We start from the raw sequence: 25022 nt of genomic DNA on the forward strand, positions 1-25022 counted from the left end.
CAACCAGCAAAAAACAAACAAAAAAAACTTAATTTGTGTGGTATCCATGTCAGGATGTGATGTAACTATCTGTAACACACTGTTTACATTCAACAAACTCCACCCAGAAGAATTACACCAGAAATGCGTAACAAGTACCTAGAAAAGTATTTCAGGCTCAAAAGGACAATCTGTGCAACACTAAAATACATGTTTTACTTAAAGGAGACCTATTATGCCTCTTTTTACAAGATGTTAAAATGTCTCTGATGTCCCCACATGTGTGTGTGATGCTCAAAATACCCCACAGATCATTTTTTTATGTTAAATTTTTTGGGGGTGATGAAAAACACACCGTTTTTGTTTGTGTCCCTTTAAATGCAAATTAAAAGGCCTTGAAAGGCCCCCTTTCAAGAAGGGCGGAGCTTCAAGAGCTCATGCTCCAGCATACCGGCAACAACAAAACAGGACAATCTCACGCACTGAAAATGTCAGAAACTGTCAGTAGTGGTGTTCAGCCTCAGGTTCTAATCAGAGTCGAGAGACTCAAGAAGTGACAACATGTATAATGCAGCAAGACATTTCTGAATGGTTACTTGATGAATTTGTGTATTTCATGTGAAGTTAACTTTCTTCTAATGCTGTGTTCACACCAAACGCGAATAGAGTGTCTGGCACGAATGATTTCAATGTTAAGTCAATGTAAAGACACGTTTACGCGCGTCTGGAGGTCTCGCGGCGCGAATGAGGCGTTTAGCGCGGCGCGGAAGACGCGAATTCGGCTCATTCGCGCGTCTAGTTCGCGTCAATGGTGCTTTTTGTGCATTTAGCGTGTGACGCGAATTCGCGTCTGACGCCCGAGTTGAAAAATTTTAACTTTGGCGTAAATTCGCGCCGCGTTAACCAATCAGGAGCCTGCTTGCTGCTTTGGCGGCAGGCCCGCCCGGAGTCACTGATTCAAAATGGAGGAACGACTGATATTATCAGTGAGCAGTCACCCAGAGATTTATGACACAAGTTCATACTTCAGACAGGAATAAAAAGGACCTCGCTTGGAAGAGTGTCAGTGAGGAGATTGGGCTACCTGGTAAGTTGTAAATACACATTTCACTTTTGAGACACGTACACGTTTATCGATCCGCGGCCTTCCCGCGACGCTGACCCCTACGCCGCTGTTCTGCTCTCCAGAGCAAATACAAAGCGGTAGCTCTCTCGATGAACGCACGATCAACATCAGCCATCTTGCAAACAGACAACCGCCTAGCACTTGCCCCTCCCACAAGAAGCGGATTTCACCTCGGACCTGCGTCAATTTCGCTTCAAACGCTTGTTTTTTACGCGCGTCTATTTCGCTCTAGACACGCGAATGCATTCAAAATGTTCAAGCGGCAAACTAGACGCGGTAGACGCGAATTTGACGCTCTATTCGCGTTTGGTGTGAACGCAGCATAAGTCATCGATTAGCATGTTCTGTCATGATAATCTATAAATCATTGTACAGGTGCTGTGTGGGGACTGTCATAAGATGCCTACAGAGCCAGAGAATAGATGCTGCATGAAGATAGAACAGGTATAGTTTAGTTTAAGTACGGTTATAACTTATGTAGTCATCTTGCTTTTATGACATGCTATTGCATTTGTTACATACTGTATTGCAATTTGGTGAAAAGACATTGTAAAACTCCAGCTGCTACAGCGAGGATACAGAAATAGCGGACTCTGTGCTTCTCACTCAGGGCCAGTGTTGGGCACGTTACTTTAAAAAAGTAATTGGTCCCACTTTATATTAAGTGGCCTTAACTACTATGTACTTACATTTAAATTAATAATTTGATACAATGCACTTATTGTGTACATACATGTTTTTACATTGTACTTATATTTTAAAAATACCTGCATGTAATTACATCTGTAATTAATTTCTGTAATTACATTTATAATTACACTGTTGACCCATCCCTTACACCTTACCCCTACCCCTAAACCAACCCATACCACCAAACCTGTCCCTAACCTTACCCGTATCCCACCTCAATAGCAGCAAAAGTGTTTTGCAATTCAATATGAACCCAATAAGTACATTGTACTTATTTTTTGATGTAAGTACATAGTAGTTAAGGCCACTTAATATAAAGTGGGACCAAGTAATTAGTTATAGTTACTAGTTACTTGTCATAAATAGTAACGGAGTTAGTAACTGAGTTACATCATTATAAAAGTAACTAATTACCAGGGAAAGTAACTATTGTGTTACTTAAAAAAAAAATAAAAAATAAAATATGTCAAATAACTTGAATGCCCCCATTATTAAATATAAGTCTAAGAATAAATAATTCTTGATCCGACTCGTGACATGATCCACTCTTGCTTATGAAATTTCTCTGTACTGTCATTGAAGAAAATATAGTTTCATATATATGTTTAAATAGTCCTATGTTATGTTTTAAATTCATTTACTTGATTATGAGAAGTAAACAGCATTAGTAAGATGCATCATAAGACGATCAATATATCAGGAGGCATGGAGTGGGTCAGACATGATTTTGACCACTTCATTAAGTTTTGTTTTATAGAAAGCCTCTCTTTAAAGTGAATTTCGTTTTGTAAAAATTGTATCTTAATTTTAATCAATGCTTCATCAACCAATTGCCTGGATTTAATAAATAGGAAGCAAATATAGCAGGCAATATAATCATGGCAGGCGCGGGCGTGATCACTGGCGCGTGAACTGGAGCGCGACTTGTAGGCTAAATGAACCGAAACTCAGCGTATAGGCTGCTTGCCTCGCAGACATGAGAAATATATCTATAGAAAGCTTGAAATGTCTACTTTAAAACGAAAAGAGTCTACTCTGATTATGTAATTCGAATGAAATGTGCATTTTCTCTCTAGGCGCGTCCAGTATATGCGGAGATGATGAGAGTCAGCAATGTCAACTTCATCTTTGCAGCTGACACTGATTCAGAAAACATTACTTTATTAATAAACAATTAAAGGTGCCCTAGATTCAAAATTTGAATTTACCTTGGCATAGTTGAATAACAAGAGTTCAGTACATGGAAAAGACATACATTGAGTTTCAAACTCAATTGCTTTCTCTTTCTTATGTAAATCTCATTTGTTTAAAAGACTTCCGGAAAACACGCGGCTCTCAACATAACACTGACTGTTACGTAACAGTCGGGGTGTACGCCCCCAATATTTGCATATGCCAGCCCATGTTCCCAACATTATGAAAGGCATTAGACAAGGGCAGCCAGTTAACGTCTGGATCTGCACAGGTGAATCAACAGACTAGGTAAGCAAGAACAACAGTGAAAATGTCAGATGGAGCAATAATAACTGACATGATCCATGATAGCATGATATTTTTAGTGATATTTGTAAATTGTCTTTCTAAATGTTTCGTTAGCATGTTGCTAATGTACTGTTAAATGTGGTTAAAGTTACCATCGTTTCTTACTGAATTCATGGAGACAAGAGCCGTCGCTATTTTCATTTTTAAACACTTGCAGTCTGTATAATTTATAAACACATCTTCATTCTTTAAAAATCTCTCCAACAGTGAAGCATTAGCCATTAGCCACAGAGTATATAGTCTCAAACTCATAGAGAATCAAATATAAACATCAAAATAAATACTTTACTCACATAATTCGAAGCATGCATACAGCATGCATGACGAACATCTTGTAAAGATCCATTTGAGGGTTATATTAGCTGTGTGAACTTTGTAAATGTGCTGTAATATAATCGAGAGCTCGTGTGGCAGGAAGCACGCGAATTAAAGGGGCGGCGCGCAGAAAATCAGTGCATAGTTAATGATGCCCCAAAATAGGCAGTTAAAAAAATTAATTTAAAAAAATCTATGGGGTATTTTGAGCTGAAACTTCACAGACACATTCAGGGGACACCTTAGACTTATATTACATCTTGTGAAAAAGCATTCTTGGGCACCGTTAAAATGTCTCCTTGCTGTTTTTTGTCATATTCATAATCATTACTTTTGCCGGTTCATGGCAAGCGTTATGCATGCGCTTGAGTGCATAGCCTATATTACATAAATGCTCATTATTAGTTTATTCTCTCCAGTATGTAAGAAATAATATAAATGTGATTAGTCAACTAATGGCTTAAATGAACAACTACTAGTCGACTAGAAAAACTTATTTCACATATTTTCGACCCAGCATGTCACATGTTTATCGCAGTAGATAGGACCTTTGAACCACAAAGACACAGCTTACATTTGACTAAAAGGTTTTTGTCTTTATGCTCAACTAAAGTGAAATATTGAGCATATTTCCACTTTGAGAAACTCGTCTTGCTCTCGCCTTGACTCACCATGACTGCCGCACATACTTGAATAAACGGAAACACGGCCACAGTGCGTCTTCGTGTTTACAGTGGTTGGCATCCACCAATCCTACAATGCGTCGCTGCTGTAAACAGGTTAGGCTGTAGGCTACACTTCAGCCAAAATTAATTAATTTAAAAAGTAACGTACAATGCACCATATGGTAACGGTAACAGAGTTCATTTATTTAAAAAGTAATGCGTTACAGTATTAGTTACTGTCAAAAGTAACTGCGTTAGAGTAACGCGTTACTGCCCAACACTGCTCAGGGCTGTGTCTATGCTAATAGGGCAGATCGTCACCGGTTATGGGAGGGGCTTCTCCCTACGATGACGTCATGAACACGTAACAAAAAAGCATTATAGGTCCTCTTTAAGAAACGGAGGAATGCATTGAACTGCATTCTCACAGACACTGACATTAAGTTGTAAATAAATGAAAAAGTTCCTCAAGTGAAAGGTTTTACCTATGAGAATGAGGATGCACACCAGCAGTGCGATGAGAGCGCCGGGGCTGAGTGCAGCGGACATGACGTAGGCTGTGGCGTTGCAGGACTGAATGGCTCCATCCGTGTCACAGCCGCACACGTGGATGGTGAGTGTGCCCGTGCTGCTGAGGGCCGGAGGGCCGCTGTCCACCACCAGAATGGGCAACAGGTACACGTTCTGCTCCTGACGGTTGAATCCAGACCGCTGCGTCCTAATGCCGGCTGTGTTGTCTACAGAGTCAGTGAGAGGAGAGAACAGAACTTATTCATATGTTTTATTAAAAATCTACATTATTTTTTTATTATTGAAAATAAGTGAAAAAATGCAAACAAAAAAAAATCTGTACTATACCATCACTTTACCATGGTAAAGAGACATAATAAAAAGCAATATAATTTCATTTTTTTGTATATTTAGAAGTCCAGAAGTTTGGGGTTGGGTACATTAAAAAAAAGAAAAAGAAAAGAAAAAGAAAAGAAAAAAAGAAATACTTTTCAACAAGGACACATTAAGTTGATCATATGTGTCGGTAAAGACGTTTATATTGTCACAAGAACTTTTTTTTTTTTCAAATAAATTCTGCTTTTTTAAACTTATTATTTTTCAGCTTCACCATCACAGAAAATACATTTTAAAATATATTAAAATAGTTGTTTTGTTTTTTTAAATACTAATCATATTTCACAATATTACTGTTTTTACTGAATTTTTGAATAAAAATTGCAGACTTGGTGAGCACAAGAGACTTATATACAGTGTTGGGCACGTTACTTTAAAAAAGTAATTAGTTATAGTTACTAATTACTTCTCACAAATAGTAACGGTGTTAGTAACTGAGTTACATCATTTTAAAAGTAACTAATTACCAGGGAAAGTAACTATTGCGTTACTTTTTTAAAAAAAAAAAAATATGTCAAATAACTTGAATGCCCCCAATATTAAATATAAGTCTAAGAATAAGTTATTCTTGATCCGACTCGTGACATGATCCACTCTTGCTTATGAAATTTCTCTGTACTCTAATACGTGTTGGTAGCCATTAAAGAAAAAGTAGTTTCATATTTATGTTTAAATAGTCCTATGTTATGTTTTAAATTCATTTACTTGATTATGAAAAGTGAACAGCATGAGTAAGATGCATCATAAGATGATCAATATATCGGGAGGCATGGAGTGGGTCAGACATGATTTTGACCACTTCATTAAGTTCTGTTTTGTAGAAAGCCTCTCTTTAAAGTGAATTTCGTTTTGTAAAAATTGTATCTTAATTTTAATCAATGTTTCATCAACCAATTGCCTGGATTTAATAAATAAGAAGCAAATATAGCAGACAATATAATCATGGCAGGCGTGGGCGTGATCACTGGTGTGTGAACTAGAGCGAATCTTATAGGCTAAATGAACCGAAACTCAGCGTATAGCCTCGCAGACATGAGAAATATTTCTACAGAAAGCCTGAAATATCTAAAAACGAAAAGAAATAGGTTACTCTGATTATGTAGACTAAACCGAAATAAATGTGCATTCTCTCTCAAGGCGCGCCCACAATGAGCAGATGATGAGAGTCAGCAATGTCAACTTCATCTAAGCAGCTGACACTGATTCAGAAAACATTACTTTATTAATAAACAATTAAAATGTCTCCTTGCTGTTTTGGTCACATTCATAATTATTACTTTTGCCGTGTTTTTATGGCAAGATTTATGCGTGCGCTTGAGTTTTATATAGCCTATATTACATAAACGCTCATTATTATGGTTTATTTGCTCCAGTATTTAAGAAATTAAATTAATATAAATGTGATTAGTCAACTAATGGCTTAAATTAATAACTACTAGTCGACTAGAAAAACTTATTTCACATATAGGTATCCTGCATGTCACAGAGGGTATTCTGGCTTGAGCTCGCGTTCCGCTCGCATGCTCACAGACACACACACAGAGCATCGTTTATTATTATCACTTTAAAATTATATTTGTGTATGGCTAACCGCAGCACACACCAGAGAAAAAACTTTGCAGGTCCTATGGCTGAGAGAGAGCCTACTCGGATGAAAACCGCTTCAGTGAGCTCAATTATAGTAACGCGGCATTTTTTTGCCAGTAACGGTAACGGCGTTGTAACGGGAGAAAAAGTAATTCGTTTGATTACTCGTTACTGAAAAAAGTAACGGCGTTAGTAACGCCGTTTATTTATAACGCCGTTATTCCCATCACTGCTTATATATAATAATAAACCTACATATATATATATATATATATATATATATATAAAATATATAAGTACATATATATATGTCCGGCCTATGAAAATTGACATCTTCACCCTTTATTCAAATGTTATTAAAAAATGGTTAAAGATTTTGTAAGCATGTTTCATAGTTGTGCTTAGTGTTGGAGAAAGTAACTTTTAAAAGTAATGCATTGCAATATTGCGTTACTCCCTAAAAAAGTAACTAACTGTGTTACTCGAAGTAATGAAAAGTAATGCATTACGTTACTTTTGCTATTCTGGATTAAAGAATAATAGGTTACAGGAAAAAGAAGTTCAACACTCTTATTTCTAAATCTAATTTAAAGTCATTTTTGCTTATTAATATGGTTTAATTAGATAATTGAAGGTTGTTGGTTAATAAAGTGAGATTAAATACATAAAGTATATTTGTGTAATTTAATATTGTTAATTATTACAGGTTTGCATAAAATTCTGGGATTTCATTTCACTGCTTTTATTCATTTTGAGGAATACTGAATGTTTTTGTGCAAGTGAGATGAGAAAAGGCATGTTCACATTTAGTCTAGAACTACAATAGCCATCATGTTCACACAGTGCACACAACACCGGGACAGGAACGCTGGCAGTAAATAAATGTGAAAAAGTAATGCATTACTTTACTAGTTACTTAAGAAAAGTAATCTGATTACATAACTCAAGTTGTAATGCATTACTTGTAATGCATTCAAGTCAATCGTTTTTTTCTACCATAAACTTAACTCGTTGCAAACTTTATTTAGAAGGAAACAGCAAGTCTAAAGTTCTCCAAAACTGCCCAAAAGCTTTTACAGCCAGCTGCTGAAACGCCAGATGTATGAATGTGACTAACACTGACAAACAGCAAAATACTGTGAAAAAACTACAGCAACAACTCAACTAATGGACTTGCATACAGGCACACCAGCCATCCATCATGGAGGACATACATCACTGTCACCTACACCGCTAGAGCACGACTTACTGATAAATACATATACACGTTACCATAGGGAATTTTTGCTGAGTAAAAGCACTGTGACATTGTGACTTGACTGGATCAGTAAATCTTCTCTCAAAGGCATTCTCATTCTCATAAATATAGCAAACTCCATCAAGAAAGGCAACAAATCCATTTCCCTTTCTAAAGTCTAAAAACATCAGAAATGGAGACATTACCATAACCGAACAACAGCTGAGTTGTTTGCCCTGCACTGAGCTGAAGTAAATTCTGAGATGCATTTTAAAATGTGACGGAGACACAGTCATTGATTGGGTTATGTCAAATCTATCAACCAATCATTTATTAAAGAGCACAGAGCCGTGACCTTTCAATATTAATCTAGTTGGGCCACGTCTTTCTGGCAAACACCTAAATGACAAAAAGAGGAAGCAGAAGGAAACCATTGATTGAGGTTAGCACCTCGTATCAGCATTCAGATTAGCTTCATAATTGATTTCGAGTCATCAAAAGCACTGAATCAAATTTAGTGCTTACGTTTATAAGGGTTTCTGCACTTTTTGACCGATGAATTGCTATGACCTTTCCAGACGTTGGATACAGATTTTTAAAATGATTCAATTCGCAAACAAATCATTCAGAACCTGTTTGCGTGACACACAGAAATAAATCGCTCACAAATCGAGCGGGTTTTACTGTACACAATGACTAAACAATAACTAGTTGATGAAATATTGTAGAAAAGAGCTTTGGGATTTTATTAAAAAAAAAACATGTAAACAAAATCCTATTGATGTGATTTTGCCAAATACAATATATTTCATCTTTAAATTTCCATGCAGAGTTGAACTAATATGATACATATACACTGCCGGACAAAAAGTTTGCAATTATTATGATTTTTTTTTTTTTTTTTTTTTGATCAAAAATATAGCAAATACAGTAATATTGTGAAATATTATTACAATTTAAATAGGTGATTGTCTATTTGAATATATTTTTAAAACATACTTTATTTTTGTGCTGGTAAAGCTGAATTTTCACGATCATGTGACACTGAAGGCTGGAGTAATAGCTGCTGAAAATTGAGCTTTGCATCACAGGAATAAATTACATTTTAACATATATTACAATAAAAAGCACTTATTTTAAATTGTAATAATATTTCACAATTTTTCTGTTTTCACTGTATTTTTAATCAAATAATTCCAGCCTTGGTGAGCAGAATAGACTTCTTTCAAAAACACTCAAAATTAATTTTTGGTTCAAAAACTTCTGACCTGTAGTGTATAATCTAATAAAATACATTCCTAAAAAGTGGATGGACACTTGGGCCAAAATAACCATGAATGTCACAGCATTAGAAAATCCACTTAAGACACAGATACAGGCACTTGATCTGATGAATCACATTCACACATTTATACGAGTCCAAACACTTGTTTTGGGCATCAGTATTTGCCAGATGGAAACATATTGTAACGTTTCTGTTTCACAGGATCAGCCGACTGAGGGCAGAACAGTCAAACTCCTTTGAATACAGAATATGGAAAGAGAACAATGAAATCAAACCAGAACAAAACTTACCGCCGATGCCAAAAAAATCCCCAAACAAACTGAGTAACAACGAACAATGCCCTCTGCCTGCGCTATATGTTCTGTTTCGACTAAAAGCACGCCAACAGGCAACTGGGGAGCAAACGGACACGGAAAATGTTAGTAGCATACGAGGGAAAGACAAATCAAACACTGGTGAGAGAAAACAGCCTGACTGGCTCCAGACGAGCTGTCCAAAATGAAAAAACAAAAGATGTTTTGTTTGGAGTCGTCAATCAAATTCCCAACGCGCCAAACAGCTCTCTCTCTCTCTGGAAGGACTCAGATGTGGCTATTCAAAGCACAGAGTAACAGATGAATTTAATATTATAGTGAAAGGACAGTTGAATCAATAGCACAGATAGCTAAAAAGTTTGACATCCTAAAAAAACTGTTTGTCCTCGTGCCGGATCACAGAGGGAGAAGGTAACGCAGCGCTGCGGTGTCGAAGAAAAAAAGTGACAGATTCAATTTGACAGGTTGACAAATGTGTCCACGAAAACAGAAGTATGGGGGGATATGGGACGTGGGAGGATACAAAGTGTGTTCTTTTGAGTGTGCTTGAGAGGGGAAACCTGTGTAGGTGTCGTTTTAGGAGAGTTTCTGGGTCATATTTCATCCCGAAATCAAATGAGAGAAATACTGTTATACCACTTAAACAGATTGCAAATCCGTTTGGTGCCATTGGTAGCACAGAAGTCACACACTTCACCAGTTTTTGAGAATTAAGCACATTTTCCCCAAAAAATACCATTACCATAATAGAAAAGAATAATAGTAATAACAATCATAAAAATACTATAAAATGTATAAATATTGTAAAAAATGTTTTATTTATTGTATTGTTCATCAAGTATTATTAATTACTATTGTATTTAATATTAATAATAATATTTAATAATTTCAATTTTAAATAATATTAATATTTTTACATGATAAATCACATAGATACACACACATATAATTTTGTTAATTATAGAGAATTATGTATTACTATTATTTAATATTACTATTATTTTTAATGAATTAATATTCATTAACAATGACATTTAATTGTTTTAATATTAAGTGTTATTATTACTAAATATTATTAAATATTATTTACACTTTTAATTCATACTTTTAGTTAATATATATATATACAATGATATTTAATTGTATTAATATTAATATTATTAATTGATAATAGTATTATTATTCATATTTAAAAATGTAATATACTATTATTTTTAATGAATTAATATTCATTAACAATGACATTTAATTGTTTTAATATATGAAAAAATATATATATATATAAACAATATATTTAATTGTATATATTATATAACATATAATATATATTTTAAAACATATATACAGTATGATATTTAATTGTATTAATATTAATTAATATTATTAATTGATAATATTATTAATTATTCATATTTTAAAACATATATACAGTATGATATTTAATTGTATTAATATTAATTAATATTATTAATTGATAATATTATTAATTATTCATATTTTAAAACATATATACAGTATGGTAATTTAATTGTATTAATATTAATTAATATTATTAATTGATAATATTATTAATTATTCATATTTTAAAACATATGAATAATTCACCAAAATTCTTCTTCAAAATTCTTCTTTTAAATGAATGATAATTTCATTATAATTAATAATTGATCATTATATTTTGAAAGAAATGCAAATAAAAATTCTATTCTGTACTCCATCATCAACTTGTTTCAGAGTAACTGGTATCAGTTATAAACATGCACATTACTTAAATTAATATTAACACACATTAACTAAATTCTGAAGATTAACTTTCTGAATGTTATTAATTCATATAATTACTATTTGTATTGAACATCAAACTGGTTTCTTAGCATTTTCTTTACACAAATCACAAATTCAGTGCTTTTTCCAGCTCTCTTTTGATTGACAGGATATATCGGCCCTGACTATCGGCTGTTTTTAAACTATCGGTTATCGATTATTGGCCAATATATTGGTGCATATATATACATTCAAACCAAAATTTATTCAGACACTGAACATTTCATTCATTAATACAGTTTATTCACTATAGTTTAAATAAATGGTAATAAAATATGACAAGATATATATACACACACACACACACACACACATTCACAAATATATAAATATTAATTTATTAATACAATTAATTCAGCAATTGTTAACATGCTATCGCTCACAATGATTTGCATACTGCCTTGTAATTGTTTTTATTTCTCATTTTGTATGTTCATATTCTACTACTGTTTGTGCTCGATCTTATCTTCCATAAATTACACTTCTGTTCTGTTTTCTTTATTTAGGGGTGAAAAACGACCTGGAGGTTTCTTCATGAGATCCACTCTTTTAATATCAATGCACGGTTGCACAGTTTGTATTCTCACAGTGCTTTAGTAAACAAGTGCATTTCTAACAGCTATAGTTCGTCTGTGTGTCTCAGTGTGAGTGTTCCCGCGCAGGGCTCTCCGCTCAAGCGTGCATGTATGTGTTTGTGTTTGTGCGGCCCTCAGCCACCCTCACGTGCTCCGCTGACATTTCCCTGGCTCTCCACAGCTGACATTTCCATCCTGTCAGATCAGTCTGGATTTGCCCATGCGTCACATCAACTTACACACATCTCTAAAGAGGCCAGCAATAACACGGCCTGACGGGGAAAAATGAAATGAAAAATATACATTTGAGAGCTATCTAAGGAGAAAATGCCGGATTATTTGCAGATGGATTCACTTCAATAATTCTAGAGCGCTCTCTCTATCTATCTATAATTTTATGTGCAATTTAATTAGGATTTTCAATGTTTATTTGCTAAACATTTGTCAACTTTTGATGTGGAATAAATGCCACAAAGCTCCAATTTTGGGTCTTTAAATAATAATTCTTAAAGTCAAAATAATCAAAACAGAAGAATTCCCAGAACATAACAGAAAACCCATGCATATGAATTGGACAGAAATATTAAATACCCCTCATTCTCTGTTTCCGAACACAAACACCAGATGCTACAACAGAAGGTGATGTCATAAAAGTGACAATGCGGCCTACCTCTCGGGAGCGTTCATGAAAGATTGCATTTGTCAAGTCAGACTTACACCAAAAGGTTTTTTTTCTGCTCATATTGGTCTTTTCGGGAGAGCGGAAAACTTGGCTCGTACTTTTATGACACCTCATGCGGGTCAGAGACAGCCGAGCGTCCTGTCGAGGGAGTGTCATACACCGAAACAGCCTGGAGGAACTGCATCCATCTGATTATCCATGAGCGCAGAGTCAAAGATAAGGTGTCCGCTTGGGGAAGTTTGCTCAAAGATCGTGTAAAAACGCTTTGTAGAAACTCTCACTGGTCGGATGGTTTTTTGAAGTTCCTTTCTAACAGAACGTCAGACTCAACAAACAGATCTGATGTTTCTGTTTCGCCTAAAGACGGACAGACGGTTCGAGTCTGTCCAACACGAGAGGATTAGGGGGAAGACTGTTTCACTCGTATTGATTTCTCCTTTGCAGGAGACTCAGACCTGAGCTGTGGTCATCACGCCACACAGGAGTCAAAGGTGAAATGTCTTTGCAAAACCCAACAGGGACCAGAGTTAAAATTCTGCTTCAATACTCATAACTGAGCCAAAGATAGTACAGTATATATATATTAGAGATGCACCGATACTAAATTTCTCTGCCGATACCGATTATCCAGAGTGATATCTGCCGATAACGATACTGATAGTTTGGAGGTTCTGCCTTTTATACCTTCTTTTAAATTAATGATAATTTCATTATAATTAATAATTAATCATTATATTTTGAAAGAAATGCAAATAAAAATTCTATTCTGTACTCCATCATCAACTTGTTTCAGAGTAACTGGTATCAGTTATAAACATGCACATTACTTAAATTAATATTAACACACATTAGCTAAATTCTGAAGATTAAATTAATATTTATTAACTTTCTGAATGTTATTAATTCATATAATTACTATTTATATTGAAAATCAAACTGGTTTCTTAGCATTTTCTTTACACAAATCACAAATTCAGTGCTCTTTCCAGCTCTCTTTTGATTGACAGGATATATCAGCCCTGACTATCGGTTATCGATTATTGGCCGATATATTGGTGCATATATATACATTCAAACCAAAATTTATTCAGACACTGAACATTTCATTCATTAATACGGTTTATTCACTATAGTTTAAATAAATGGTAATAAAATATGACAAGATCTCAGAGTTTAACTGTGCCAGAAAAAATTAATCTTAATTATGTCAGATAACACTTAATCAAAACATGGTCAGGTCAAAGTGTCTGAATAATCTTTGGTTCCAAATTTTTATCAAAATTACTGATAGTCCACTGTATGAATAATTTTTGGGTATAATATGTCACAGTTTATTTTATTTTGCTATCCTCACTTACATAAATGAATTATAGTGCCCTGCACCCACTAGTAAAATTATATCAAATATGTCTGAAAATGTTTTGTTTACACATGTTGTATTTCATATATATATATATATATATATATATATATATATATATATATATATATATATGCAATAGATAATAGATACACCTCTGATCAAAAGTTTGGTTTAATTAAGATTTTTTAAATGTTTTTAAAAGCGTTCTCTTGTGCTCATGTACCAAAGCTGCTTTTATTTGATAAAAAAACAGTCAAAATTGTGAAATGTTTCCTATATGAATATATAGTAAAATATAATTTATTCCCGTGATTAAAGCTGAATTTTCAGCATCATTACTCCAGTCTTCAGTGTCACATGATCCTTCAGAAATCATTCTAATATGCTGATTTGCTGCTCAAGAAACATTTCTGATTATTATCAATGTTGAAAACAGTTGTGCTGCTTCATATTTTGGTGGAAGTTTGGGGTGATAAATAAATAAATACTTTTAAATAGCAAGGATGTATTAAATTGAATGAATGTGACAGTAAAGATATCTATTTATATCTAAGTTACAAAAGATTCTATTTCAAATAAATGATTTCATCAAAGACATCAAAAAAATCCTGACAAATCAGTTTTCATCACTGATAATAATGACCATTATTAATAATCATCAAATCAGCATGATTTCTGTACTGAAAGATCACGTGACACTAAAGACTGCAGTAATTATTCCAAACTTTAATGTAAATGCAATAGATAAAATCAATATTCATGCATGTAAAAGAAAACTTTCCAAAGCATCCAAAACGTATAATAAAAAGGTAAAGATCCGGTCTCTCACCCTTGATGTCCCATAGCGTAAAGTGGCGGTTGTTGGAGGCCTCGGGTGCCAGCGTGAAGTAGAATCGATGTCCAGACTGCGGTTCATCCCTGTCCACCACGCTGATGGTGTGAATGAGCTGCAGAGAGAGACAGAAAGAGATTTTAATAAACCTCAGTGTGTGCGTCATCCAAGAGCGTACATGCATGGTCCCTCAAATCACATGTGTTGTCACTTTACTAAGTGATTAGATGAAGCATTTTCACCTGCTGGATCATAAAACCCCACAGATGCACCTTGAAGGAACGTAGATGAGATTGCATGACTACTCATATTTACTAGTCGATTACTCCTCCAGAAAAGTAGCCGACAAGTCAATATTTACCTGATGTAGATGACTCACTGCACACCGTGCGGTTTCGGCTGTTTCTGGCAAGTCCAATGCTATGTTAGTCTAGAGTACGTCCACATGTTGAGATGATACCGGTGACAAACAAAAGTGTGCATATCTACATCGCCAGGTTCATGCAGCTGGTGTTGTCACAAACGGTGCAAACACAAGTCATGTTCCACTTGCTTATGGCAATTTGAAGGGAAGTTTGGGACCCACTTTATATTAGGCGGGCTTAACTACTATGTACTTGCATAGTAAGTACAGTGTACTGTGTGCAGGAGCTTTTCTTCCAAAAATGTAACAACAAAAATGCCCTTTTTGTCATATTTTGCTAAAACTACACTGAGATCTCTAGGCTTCTAGGCTTTCGAATTACAGGTTCTGTGATAAATCTGAAGTGCAAGTCGAAGAAGAAGTTGTCGCAGTGAGAGTGGGTGTACTTGTGAGAGGCATCGGGCCCAGTTACTACATTAGCCGGTTTGTGAGACAACAGATGGAAGCGTTTAGGAGGGCGGGAGAAACAGAGGCGCGGGAAAGAGAGGGAGTGGGCGGCACTTCAGACAATCCCGCTAAAATTCCCATGTTCTCTCGTTGCTCATTTCTCATTACACGGTCATCAAAAGGCTCGCACGGCATTTGTGTCAATTTTTAGGGAGGGCGATAGGAAATCCAAAAGTGTAATTAGAGGAGAGAGGAAAAAAAAAAAAAAGTAAATTAAAATTCTTTTTGCAAAGTCTTTCCCTGCTCCCTAAAGTACAAATGAAGTCAGAGAGGAACACTCACGCTTCCTCGGATTGGAAAATGAAAAGGAAACACACACACACACATGGAAAGTGAAAGCAAGGACAAATGCTTGTAGTATACTCAAAGGAGACCACACACGAACACTGATGTTTTCCCTTCAAAATGATTAAAGCTGGAGTTTCCAAGAGTGGCAAAGTGCTTGTCTTTAAGCCTCAATCCTCGAGGACGCAGTCAGCGTGCAGCGCTCCCGGGGATGAGAAACCAACAATTCGCTGAAGATTTTAAAGAAATAGTTCACCAAACTGAACATTCTGTCATTATTCACTCACTCATTTGTCATTTCGAACCTGTATGCTGTTATTTTTTGTGTAACACTTTTTCATACTTACCATAGCTTTCAGGCTCCAAAAAGCACTTGTGCACTATATTCCATGTCTTACAAAGTCATATGATAATTCATGAAATTTAAGTCTTAATTCTGCAATTTTGAAATCATGACTTTTACACATTTGGCAGATACATTTATCCAAAGCGACTTGCATTGCCGTCAAGCTATAAATAAATATATAATAATAAATTAATAATTATAAATAACAGCCTTCACATGTCATTTTAAAAATCACAGGTTTGAAGGAAACTATCACATACTGATGTTAGTTACCACTGCAGTAACCAACGTATGTTATTTACAGTATGTTTCTGCCCTGAGGTGCTGATATCCATCTAATGTAAGAGCTGGACGGCACATTTACTCATGCTGGTTTGAAGCCCACTGACTGTCAGTCACGCTCACATGGAAACATATTCTGGCACAGAAACAGACCTCAGTGTTAACATTCATTCACGGCTGTGCACTCAGTGCTGTTATCGCAGGCTGTGAGCTGCAGGCAGTCTTGCCAATCATTACGAGGGTAAGTTAAGGTAAAGAAGCCTTGTGTGAAATCTTACTTCTTGTTCCTTAGTGCTAAACACGTGTAACCTTCAGCTATATCTTAAAAATGTATTTTCTGTCAAAACAGTGGCAGTGTGAACCGTCTGCATGCTTAGGAGTCCAGTCTGGGTCATGTCTAGATGCCATCCATCCATTCATCCATCCATCCATCCATCCATCCATCCATCCATCCATCCATCCGTACATCCATCCATCCACCCATCCATCCATCCGTCCATCCATCCATCCATCCATCCATCCATCCATCCGTCCATCCATCCGTCCATCCATTCGTCCATCTATTCATCCGTCCATCCATCCATCCATCCATCCATCCATTCATCCATCCATCCATCCATCCATACATCCATCCATCCATCCATCCATCCATCCATCCATCCGTCCGTACATCCATCCATCCACCCATCCATCCGTCCGTCCATCCATCCATCCATCCATCCATCCATCCGTCCATCCATCCATCCATCCATCCATCCATCCATCCATCCATCCGTCCATCCATCCATCCGTCCATCCATTCGTCCATCTATTCATCCGTCCATCCATCCATCCATCCATCCATCCGTCCATCCATCCATCCATCCATCCATCCGTCCAACCATCCGTACATCCATCCATCCATCCACCCATCCATCCATCCATCCATCCGTCCGTCCATCCATCCATCCATCCATCCATCCATCCATCCATCCATCCATCCATCCATCCATCCATCCATCCTTCTATCATCCATCCATTCGTCCATCCGTACATCCATCCATCCGTACATCCATCCATTCATCCATCCGTCCATCTGTCCAACCATCCGTCCATCCATCCACCCATCCATCCATCCATCCTTCTATCCATCCATCCGTCCATCCGTACATCCATCCATTCTTCCATCCATCCATCCGTCCATCCGTCCAACCATCCATCCATCGTCCATCTGTACATCTGTACAACCATCCATTCTTCCATCCATCCATCCATCCATCCATCCAACCAACCATCCATACATCCATCCATTTGTTCATCCGTACATCCATCCATTTGTTCATCCATCCATCCATCCATCCATCCATCCATCCATCCATCCATCCATCCATCCTTCTATCATCCATCCATCCGTCCATCCGTACATCCGTAAATCCATCCATTCTTCCATCCATCCATTCGTCCATCTGTCCAACCATTCGTCCATCCATCCATCCATCCATCCATCCATCCATCCATCCGTCCATCCTTCTATCCATCCATCCGTCCATCCATCCATCCATTCTTCCATCCATCCATTCGTCCATCCATCCATCCATCCGTCCAACCATCCGTCCAACCATCCATCCATCCATCCATCCATCGTCCATCCGTACATCCATCCATCCATCCATCCATCCATCCATCTATCCAACCAACCATCCATACATCCATCCATTTGTTCATCCGTACATCCATCCATTTGTTCATCCATCCATCCATCCATCCATCCATCCGTACATCCATCCATCCATCCATCCGTCCAACCATCCGTACATCCATCCATTTGTTCATCCGTACATCCATCCATTTGTTCATCTATTCATCCATCCATCCATCCATATACAGTATATCATAATTTTACAGTTTTTTCACTTTTAACTTCAAAGTAAGAAACCTGGATGCCTTAAAATTTTGATCCACAAGTTTGAACAAATTGGAAAATTTTGAACCACAAAGAGATTAGTTTAATCAATAGAAACTTAAAATAGTATGTTAGCTGAACAACATCAGTGAATTTAAGTTAGAAAAAAAAGTTGAAATTGTGAAAATATTTTTTACAGTGAATGAAAAACACTTTTACAGCACGCATCAATCTCGATTAAAAATTATGTCCACATATATTAATTCCTTTTTTTTTAACAGTAAAAGCTATATAACATTACTTCTGTTGTCGATGATAGCTAATGCATTTCACCACTGCAACATCTTCACCCTTATTGTAAAGTGTTGCCAATGATAAAACAACTAACTTTCATGCAAGGACAAATGAACAATTGAAGTATAGTGGTCCAACATCAAAACTAACCAGCTGTGACCAGCATAGACATTCATTTGGAACATAATTAAACCACCAGGACTTCTTGATATTAGAGTAAAACTCCAGGTGTTGAAACTCCAAAGCATATTTCATAACTCTGGGAGTACTTGCAGCTGATAATGTTTATGTTGATTCCATCCACAGCAGCTTTAAACTAAACTCTAGCCTATTCTCCCCATCATTATTCGCAACGCTCCACTTCTGTCTGCAGCTGATAATGCACACGCTACAGCAACGGCAGGTCGCGTTTAAGACCCTTTAATCAACATGCCGTACTCCAGTGACTTTTTCTGGGGTACAGAAAACTGCATAAAGAGCGTTACACAAACTTCAGCAACATGACTGAAGAGGGGGAGTAAACGAAACAGATGTTATATTTTTAAGATGTTTGTTTATTGGTCTCTTCCCAGCTTGAAAGAGAAGTTTTGCTGAATTCCCGCTGAGCGCCTCCTTCCAAACATCCCTCATCTACTGCATCGATTTACGCTAGTGCTGTGGATGAAATGCTGCCCACAACTTTGTAAGGTTGGGAACTGGGAAGCGGTGCTTTCATTATTTTCATGGTGTTTGGATCTGTTAACCATATTACTTCACTGATGCACTACTACTGAACAAGTGACTCTTATGAACCGGCTCTTTTCTATGAATCAGAGAAAATAGAATATTTAATATTTAAAATATTTACACTCATGCAAAATTCATGCATTTTTTACTTAAAAAAAAAAAAAAAAAAAAAATTAACATAAAAAGATCCAGTTCAAATGTCTTCCAAAATGGGTAAAATGGGTAAAAATAAAATGAATATAAACATAACATACATTTATTAATAGTAGTCATCTGAACGATCAAAATGCAAAGTGGCTAATTGTACATATATTCAGAAATTGGTTTCATACTTAAGAGAGCGTAACAAATTACTCGCTAAAACAGTCACTGGAGTCGTCTTGTTTCCTCATAATTTCAAAAAGAATCATTAATTGATTCAAAAATATAGGACGGTCTGGTGGATGAAAAATAAGTGTGAAGCTGAAAAGGAAAGCAATTTCAGAGCAGAGCAAGTTTGACACATATGTTGAAGAAATGTTTTTCTTTAGAATATCGCGCACTGATGAATCATTCACATTAACACCAGGAAAATGCATTAAAGGGATAGTTCACTGATAGTTCATCATTTACTCACCCTTATGTTGCTGCAAACCTGAATGAGTTACTTTCTTCTGCTAAACACAAAAGAAGATTGTTGGTAACCAGACAGTTGACGGCAGCCATTAACGTCCATAGTAGTAAAAAAAAAAAAAAAAAAAACTATGGAAGTCAATGGCTGCCGTCAACTTTCTTCAAAATATCTTCTTTTGTGTTCAACAGAAGAAAGAAACTCACAGGAACAATGTGAAGGTGAGTAAATGATGACAACATTTTCATTTTTGGGTAAACTATTCCTTTAAGAAATTAAACAGGGTCAATTCTTCATGTTGGCTTTAAGGAACCAGAGTTGTTAATTGGAACAATCCCATTTCTCCTATTTTGTGACCCTCATTTGTTTAATGAGCTATTGTTTGGCTGGTAAAAAAATGAAGTAAACAAGGGTAAATGAGAAACTCTATGAAAAAGAATAAATGAATGCATTGAACACTGTTTTCTTAACAAACGTTAATTGCGATGCCAAGGACAGAAACAACAAAAGGTCATATATGATATTTCCAATTTTGAGGGCAAAATTAATGCCTGAGGGGGTTTCTGGAGGGAAAGGGGTGGGATGGAAAAACAGAGAAAGAAACAGGGACTTCTGAGAAAGATAGACGGAGAGAAAAATAATGTGAAGGAGGGAAAGATTGTAAGAGAGAACCACTGTGTGGGAGTTTATTGAGTGGCAAACACAGCTCCCTCAAGCAAAATCATCTAATTAGATTTCCATCCAACAGCCCCCTCATGACCTCTTAAGCTGCATGAGGCTTGGAAAGCGAGAAGCCAAGAGTCTCCCAAAAGTCTTGCACATTCTCCAGAGTCTTGCAGGACCAAAGGCCCTCTGCGAAAGTCTTCCTCCTTCACACGGAGGAGGAGGATGTTGACCTCCGAGATGGAACAGAGAAGTTCAAGAGTTTTAATTCCGTAAGTTTAAATGTGCGTGAAATATCCACCAGCAATGAGGAGAGTAACTAATTGTAAGTAGTTAGTGGAGGCGATAATTAAACCTGGGTTTATATAGTGCTTGGAAAACCTGGAAATATTAAGCTGTGATTTCCAGGCCAGGAAAAGTCAAAGAAATGAATAAAATATTTAACAACTCATGGACAAATACAGTGTAAATAAAGAATCCTCTAATTGCTGTATGCTCTGCTTCAAAATATTTAATTGGCTAGAAATTGATCTTAATGAGTGCAATCAGTGTAAAATAATTTCCAGTAAGAATCCATGTCATCACAAATGGAAAATCACTGATCAAAAAGTGTTAAACATGTTTCCATGAAAAAAAAAAAAAAAAAAAAAAGGTAATTGCAACGTTTTATCTCACGATTCAGACTATTTTTCTCAGATATGCAAATTATAAAGTCACAATTGCATGTTATAATGTCAGAATTGCAAGATATACACAATTTTAAGTTGCAATATTGACTTTATAAGATGCAACTCTGCAGATGCAATTCTGACTTTATATAATGCAAATCTGACTTTATAACTCACAATTTTGAGCTTAAATGTCACAAATTGCGATTTGTGCAATTTGTGCAATTACCTTTTTATTTTATTTTTTTATATATAGTGGCAGAAACAAGCTTCCATATAAACATTTCTCTCTATCAAGTAGTGTCTGAAATCTGATTCATTTTAGAGAATCAGTTCATTCACATGATTCATTTCATTAAAGTGATTAAAAAAAAAAAAAAAGTAAAAGATTTGAGTCCCTCAGTGCCACTTAAAAACAAAATTAAATCAATTATCAATTCAGTAAAAAAATAACAAATGCATTCTAAAAATGCAATAAAAGAGCTATGCAATACAAATCCTATAAAAGTTGCATTTAAAATTATTTTATTGTTACGTTTAACTACATTTTTTGAGGAGGCAAGAGAGGGTAAGCCTCAGAAAATATATTAAAAAAAAAAAAAAAAAAACACTAACTAAAGCAATAAAAATTAAATACTCTTCTATTTCCTAATGGACACAACTCTGATGTGGATTCACTACATAAATGCCAGAACAGGCTTACCGCACACAGACTCCTCTCATTACTAGTAAATCAGAGTTGATATTTAAATGACAATGCACCATTTACTACCATCCAAAATGCAAAAAGGAGAATAAGTGTAATTTGCCTCCTTCACGCATAACTATCCCTCATTATCACAGCTGACCTTTCAGATACTCTTCAGTTCACACTTCATATGTCAGCCTCCTCAGAGGACACTGCAAATACAAACCCGATTCCAAAAAAGTTGGGACACTGTACAAATTGTGAATAAAAACAGAATGCAATGATGTGGAAGTTTCAAATTTCAATATTTTATTCAGAATACAACATAGATGACATATCAAATGTTTAAACTGAGAAAATGTATCATTTTAAGGGAAAAATAAGTTGATTTTAAATTTCATGGCATCAACACATCTCAAAAAAGTTGGGCCATGTTTACCACTGTGTGGCATCCCCTCTTCTTTTTATAACAGTCTGCAAACGTCTGGGGACTGAGGAGACAAGTTGCTCAAGTTTAGGAATAGGAATGTTGTCCCATTCTTGTCTAATACAGGCTTCTAGTTGCTCAACTGTCTTAGGTCTTCTTTGTCGCATCTTCCTCTTTATGATGCACCAAATGTTTTCTATGGGTGAAAGATCTGGACTGCAGGCTGGCCATTTCAGTACCCGGATCCTTCTTCTACACAGCCGTGATGTTGTAATTGATGCAGTATGTGGTCTGGCATTGTCATGTTGGAAAATGCAAGGTCTTCCCTGAAAGAGACGACGTCTGGATGGGAGCATATGTTGTTCTAGAACTTGGATATACTTTTCAGCATTGATGGTGCCTTTCCAGATGTGTAAGCTGCCCATGCCACACGCACTCATGCAACCTCATACCATCAGAGATGCAGGCTTCTGAACTGAGCGCTGATAACAACTTGGGTTGTCCTTGTCCTCTTTAGTCCGGATGACATGGAGTCCCAGTTTTCCAAAAAAGAACAGAGCCCATGTTGTGATTTCCATTACAGTAGCATTCCTGTATGTGATGCAGTGCCGTCTAAGGGCCCGAAGATCACGGGCATCCAGTATGGTTTTCCGGCCTTGACCCTTACGCACAGAGATTGTTCCAGATTCTCTGAATCTTTGGATGATATTATGCACTGTAGATGATGATAACTTCAAACTCTTTGCAATTTTTCCCTGAGAAACTCCTTTCTGATATTGCTCCACTATTTTTGGCCGAAGCATTGGGGGAATTGGTGATCCTCTGCCCATCTTGACTTCTGAGAGACACTGCGACACACTCTGAGAGGCTCTTTTTATACCCAATCATGTTGCCAATTGACCTAATAAGTTGCAAATTGGTCCTCCAGCTGTTCCTTATATGTACATTTAACTTTTCCGGCCTCTTATTGCTACCTATCCCAACTTTTTTGGAATGTGTAGCTCTCATGAAATCCAAAATGAGCCAATATTTGGCATGACATTTCAAAATGTCTCACTTTCAACATTTGATATGTTATTTATCTATATTCTATTGTGAATAAAATATAAGTTTATGAGATTTGTAAATTATTGCATTCCTTTTTTATTCACAATTTGTACAGTGTCCCAACTTTTTTGGAATCAGGTTTGTATGTGTATTTATATGTGAATTTAAAACATGATTTATTTAAATAATACATTGAAAATGTATTCCTTACTTTCTAAAAGTGGCAAAGTTTTGTTAGTTACTGATAAATAGTTAGAAACTGATCAATAATTTTGTCAGATAAATACCTAAACCAAGTTTAGTGTTTTGTTCTTCCCTCATATTTAAAAACTATAAAACACTTTCCTCATATTTTGATGGTTCAATCGAACTTGTAGGGTCATTAAAATCTAATATCCCCTCAGGACATCACTTTTGGCCACTACTGTATGTATTTTTAATGAAATGAGGATGGGAACATTTTCATTCTTGGCTGTAGGAGTGGATTGAACACTATACAGTGTATGTGTCACCATATGAGCGGGATCCAATCCATCTCCACAGCCGTCTGCGTGTGCATGCGTGTGCATGAGAGCGCGAGTGTACTTTTCCCCTCAAACATTAGTCATCTAGCTGGGACTGTCCCGCGGGAGGACCAGACCCTTGTGATCTGTCACGGAGAGCCGCTCGCTGCCGTTTGATGTCTTGTGTGGAGTTGACAGGCCTCTCGTCCCCGGGCCGTTCTTAGTATTTGCCTTTCCACCCGGCCTTTCCCTGCACATGCGACACTATATGATATCTGTCTCTTCTCATCCGATCAGGCCCGCACGCTCAAATACCACAGGGTTACGAGAGGAATGCCACACGCTCAGACTGCTTCACATGTCAATCTGAACAAGGCTCACGCATGTAGATGATGTAAGATAATGAACCAGATCATGAATGGGACACGGCGTGAATCAGAGACCTAGAGAAGGGAACTTCAAACGTCTCTTTGTTCATTTGTGTCTTTTGTAAAGCCATCTAAGGTAATTGTGGGTAAACACATCACACTTTGTGTGGCAGAAATGTGAATTTAGGTGGAAAAAACACTGGTAACAGTTTACAATAATCCAATGCATTAATTAACAATGAGCAATGCAGAATTTATTCATCTTTGTTAAGATCTTTGCTTAATAAAAAATACAGCTGTACATGCTCTAAAAATATATTATGGTACATGCCCTAACAATACACAATAGTACCATATTAAATGTCCTAAAAATACAGCATAGTACCATGGTACATGCCCTAAAAATATAGCATAGAAGTACCATGGTACATGTCCTAAAA

General features: G+C 36.2%; 1 protein-coding gene across 1 annotated transcript in view; it reads right to left on the bottom strand.

The window, feature by feature from the left end:
- Window positions 1–25022, bottom strand: part of LOC125273361 (cadherin-22) — a 240439-nt gene that overhangs the window by 13970 nt on the left and 201447 nt on the right. Inside the window, exons 11-12 of the mRNA XM_048198623.1 lie at window positions 14920–15037; window positions 4803–5054 (exon numbers count right to left, since the gene is read on the bottom strand). Coding sequence (XP_048054580.1) covers window positions 4803–5054; window positions 14920–15037 — 370 coding nt within the window. The remainder of the gene's footprint in view (window positions 1–4802; window positions 5055–14919; window positions 15038–25022) is intronic.

Source organism: Megalobrama amblycephala, linkage group LG8 (genome assembly GCF_018812025.1).
Source record: "Megalobrama amblycephala isolate DHTTF-2021 linkage group LG8, ASM1881202v1, whole genome shotgun sequence".
Lineage (NCBI taxonomy): Eukaryota > Metazoa > Chordata > Actinopteri > Cypriniformes > Xenocyprididae > Megalobrama > Megalobrama amblycephala.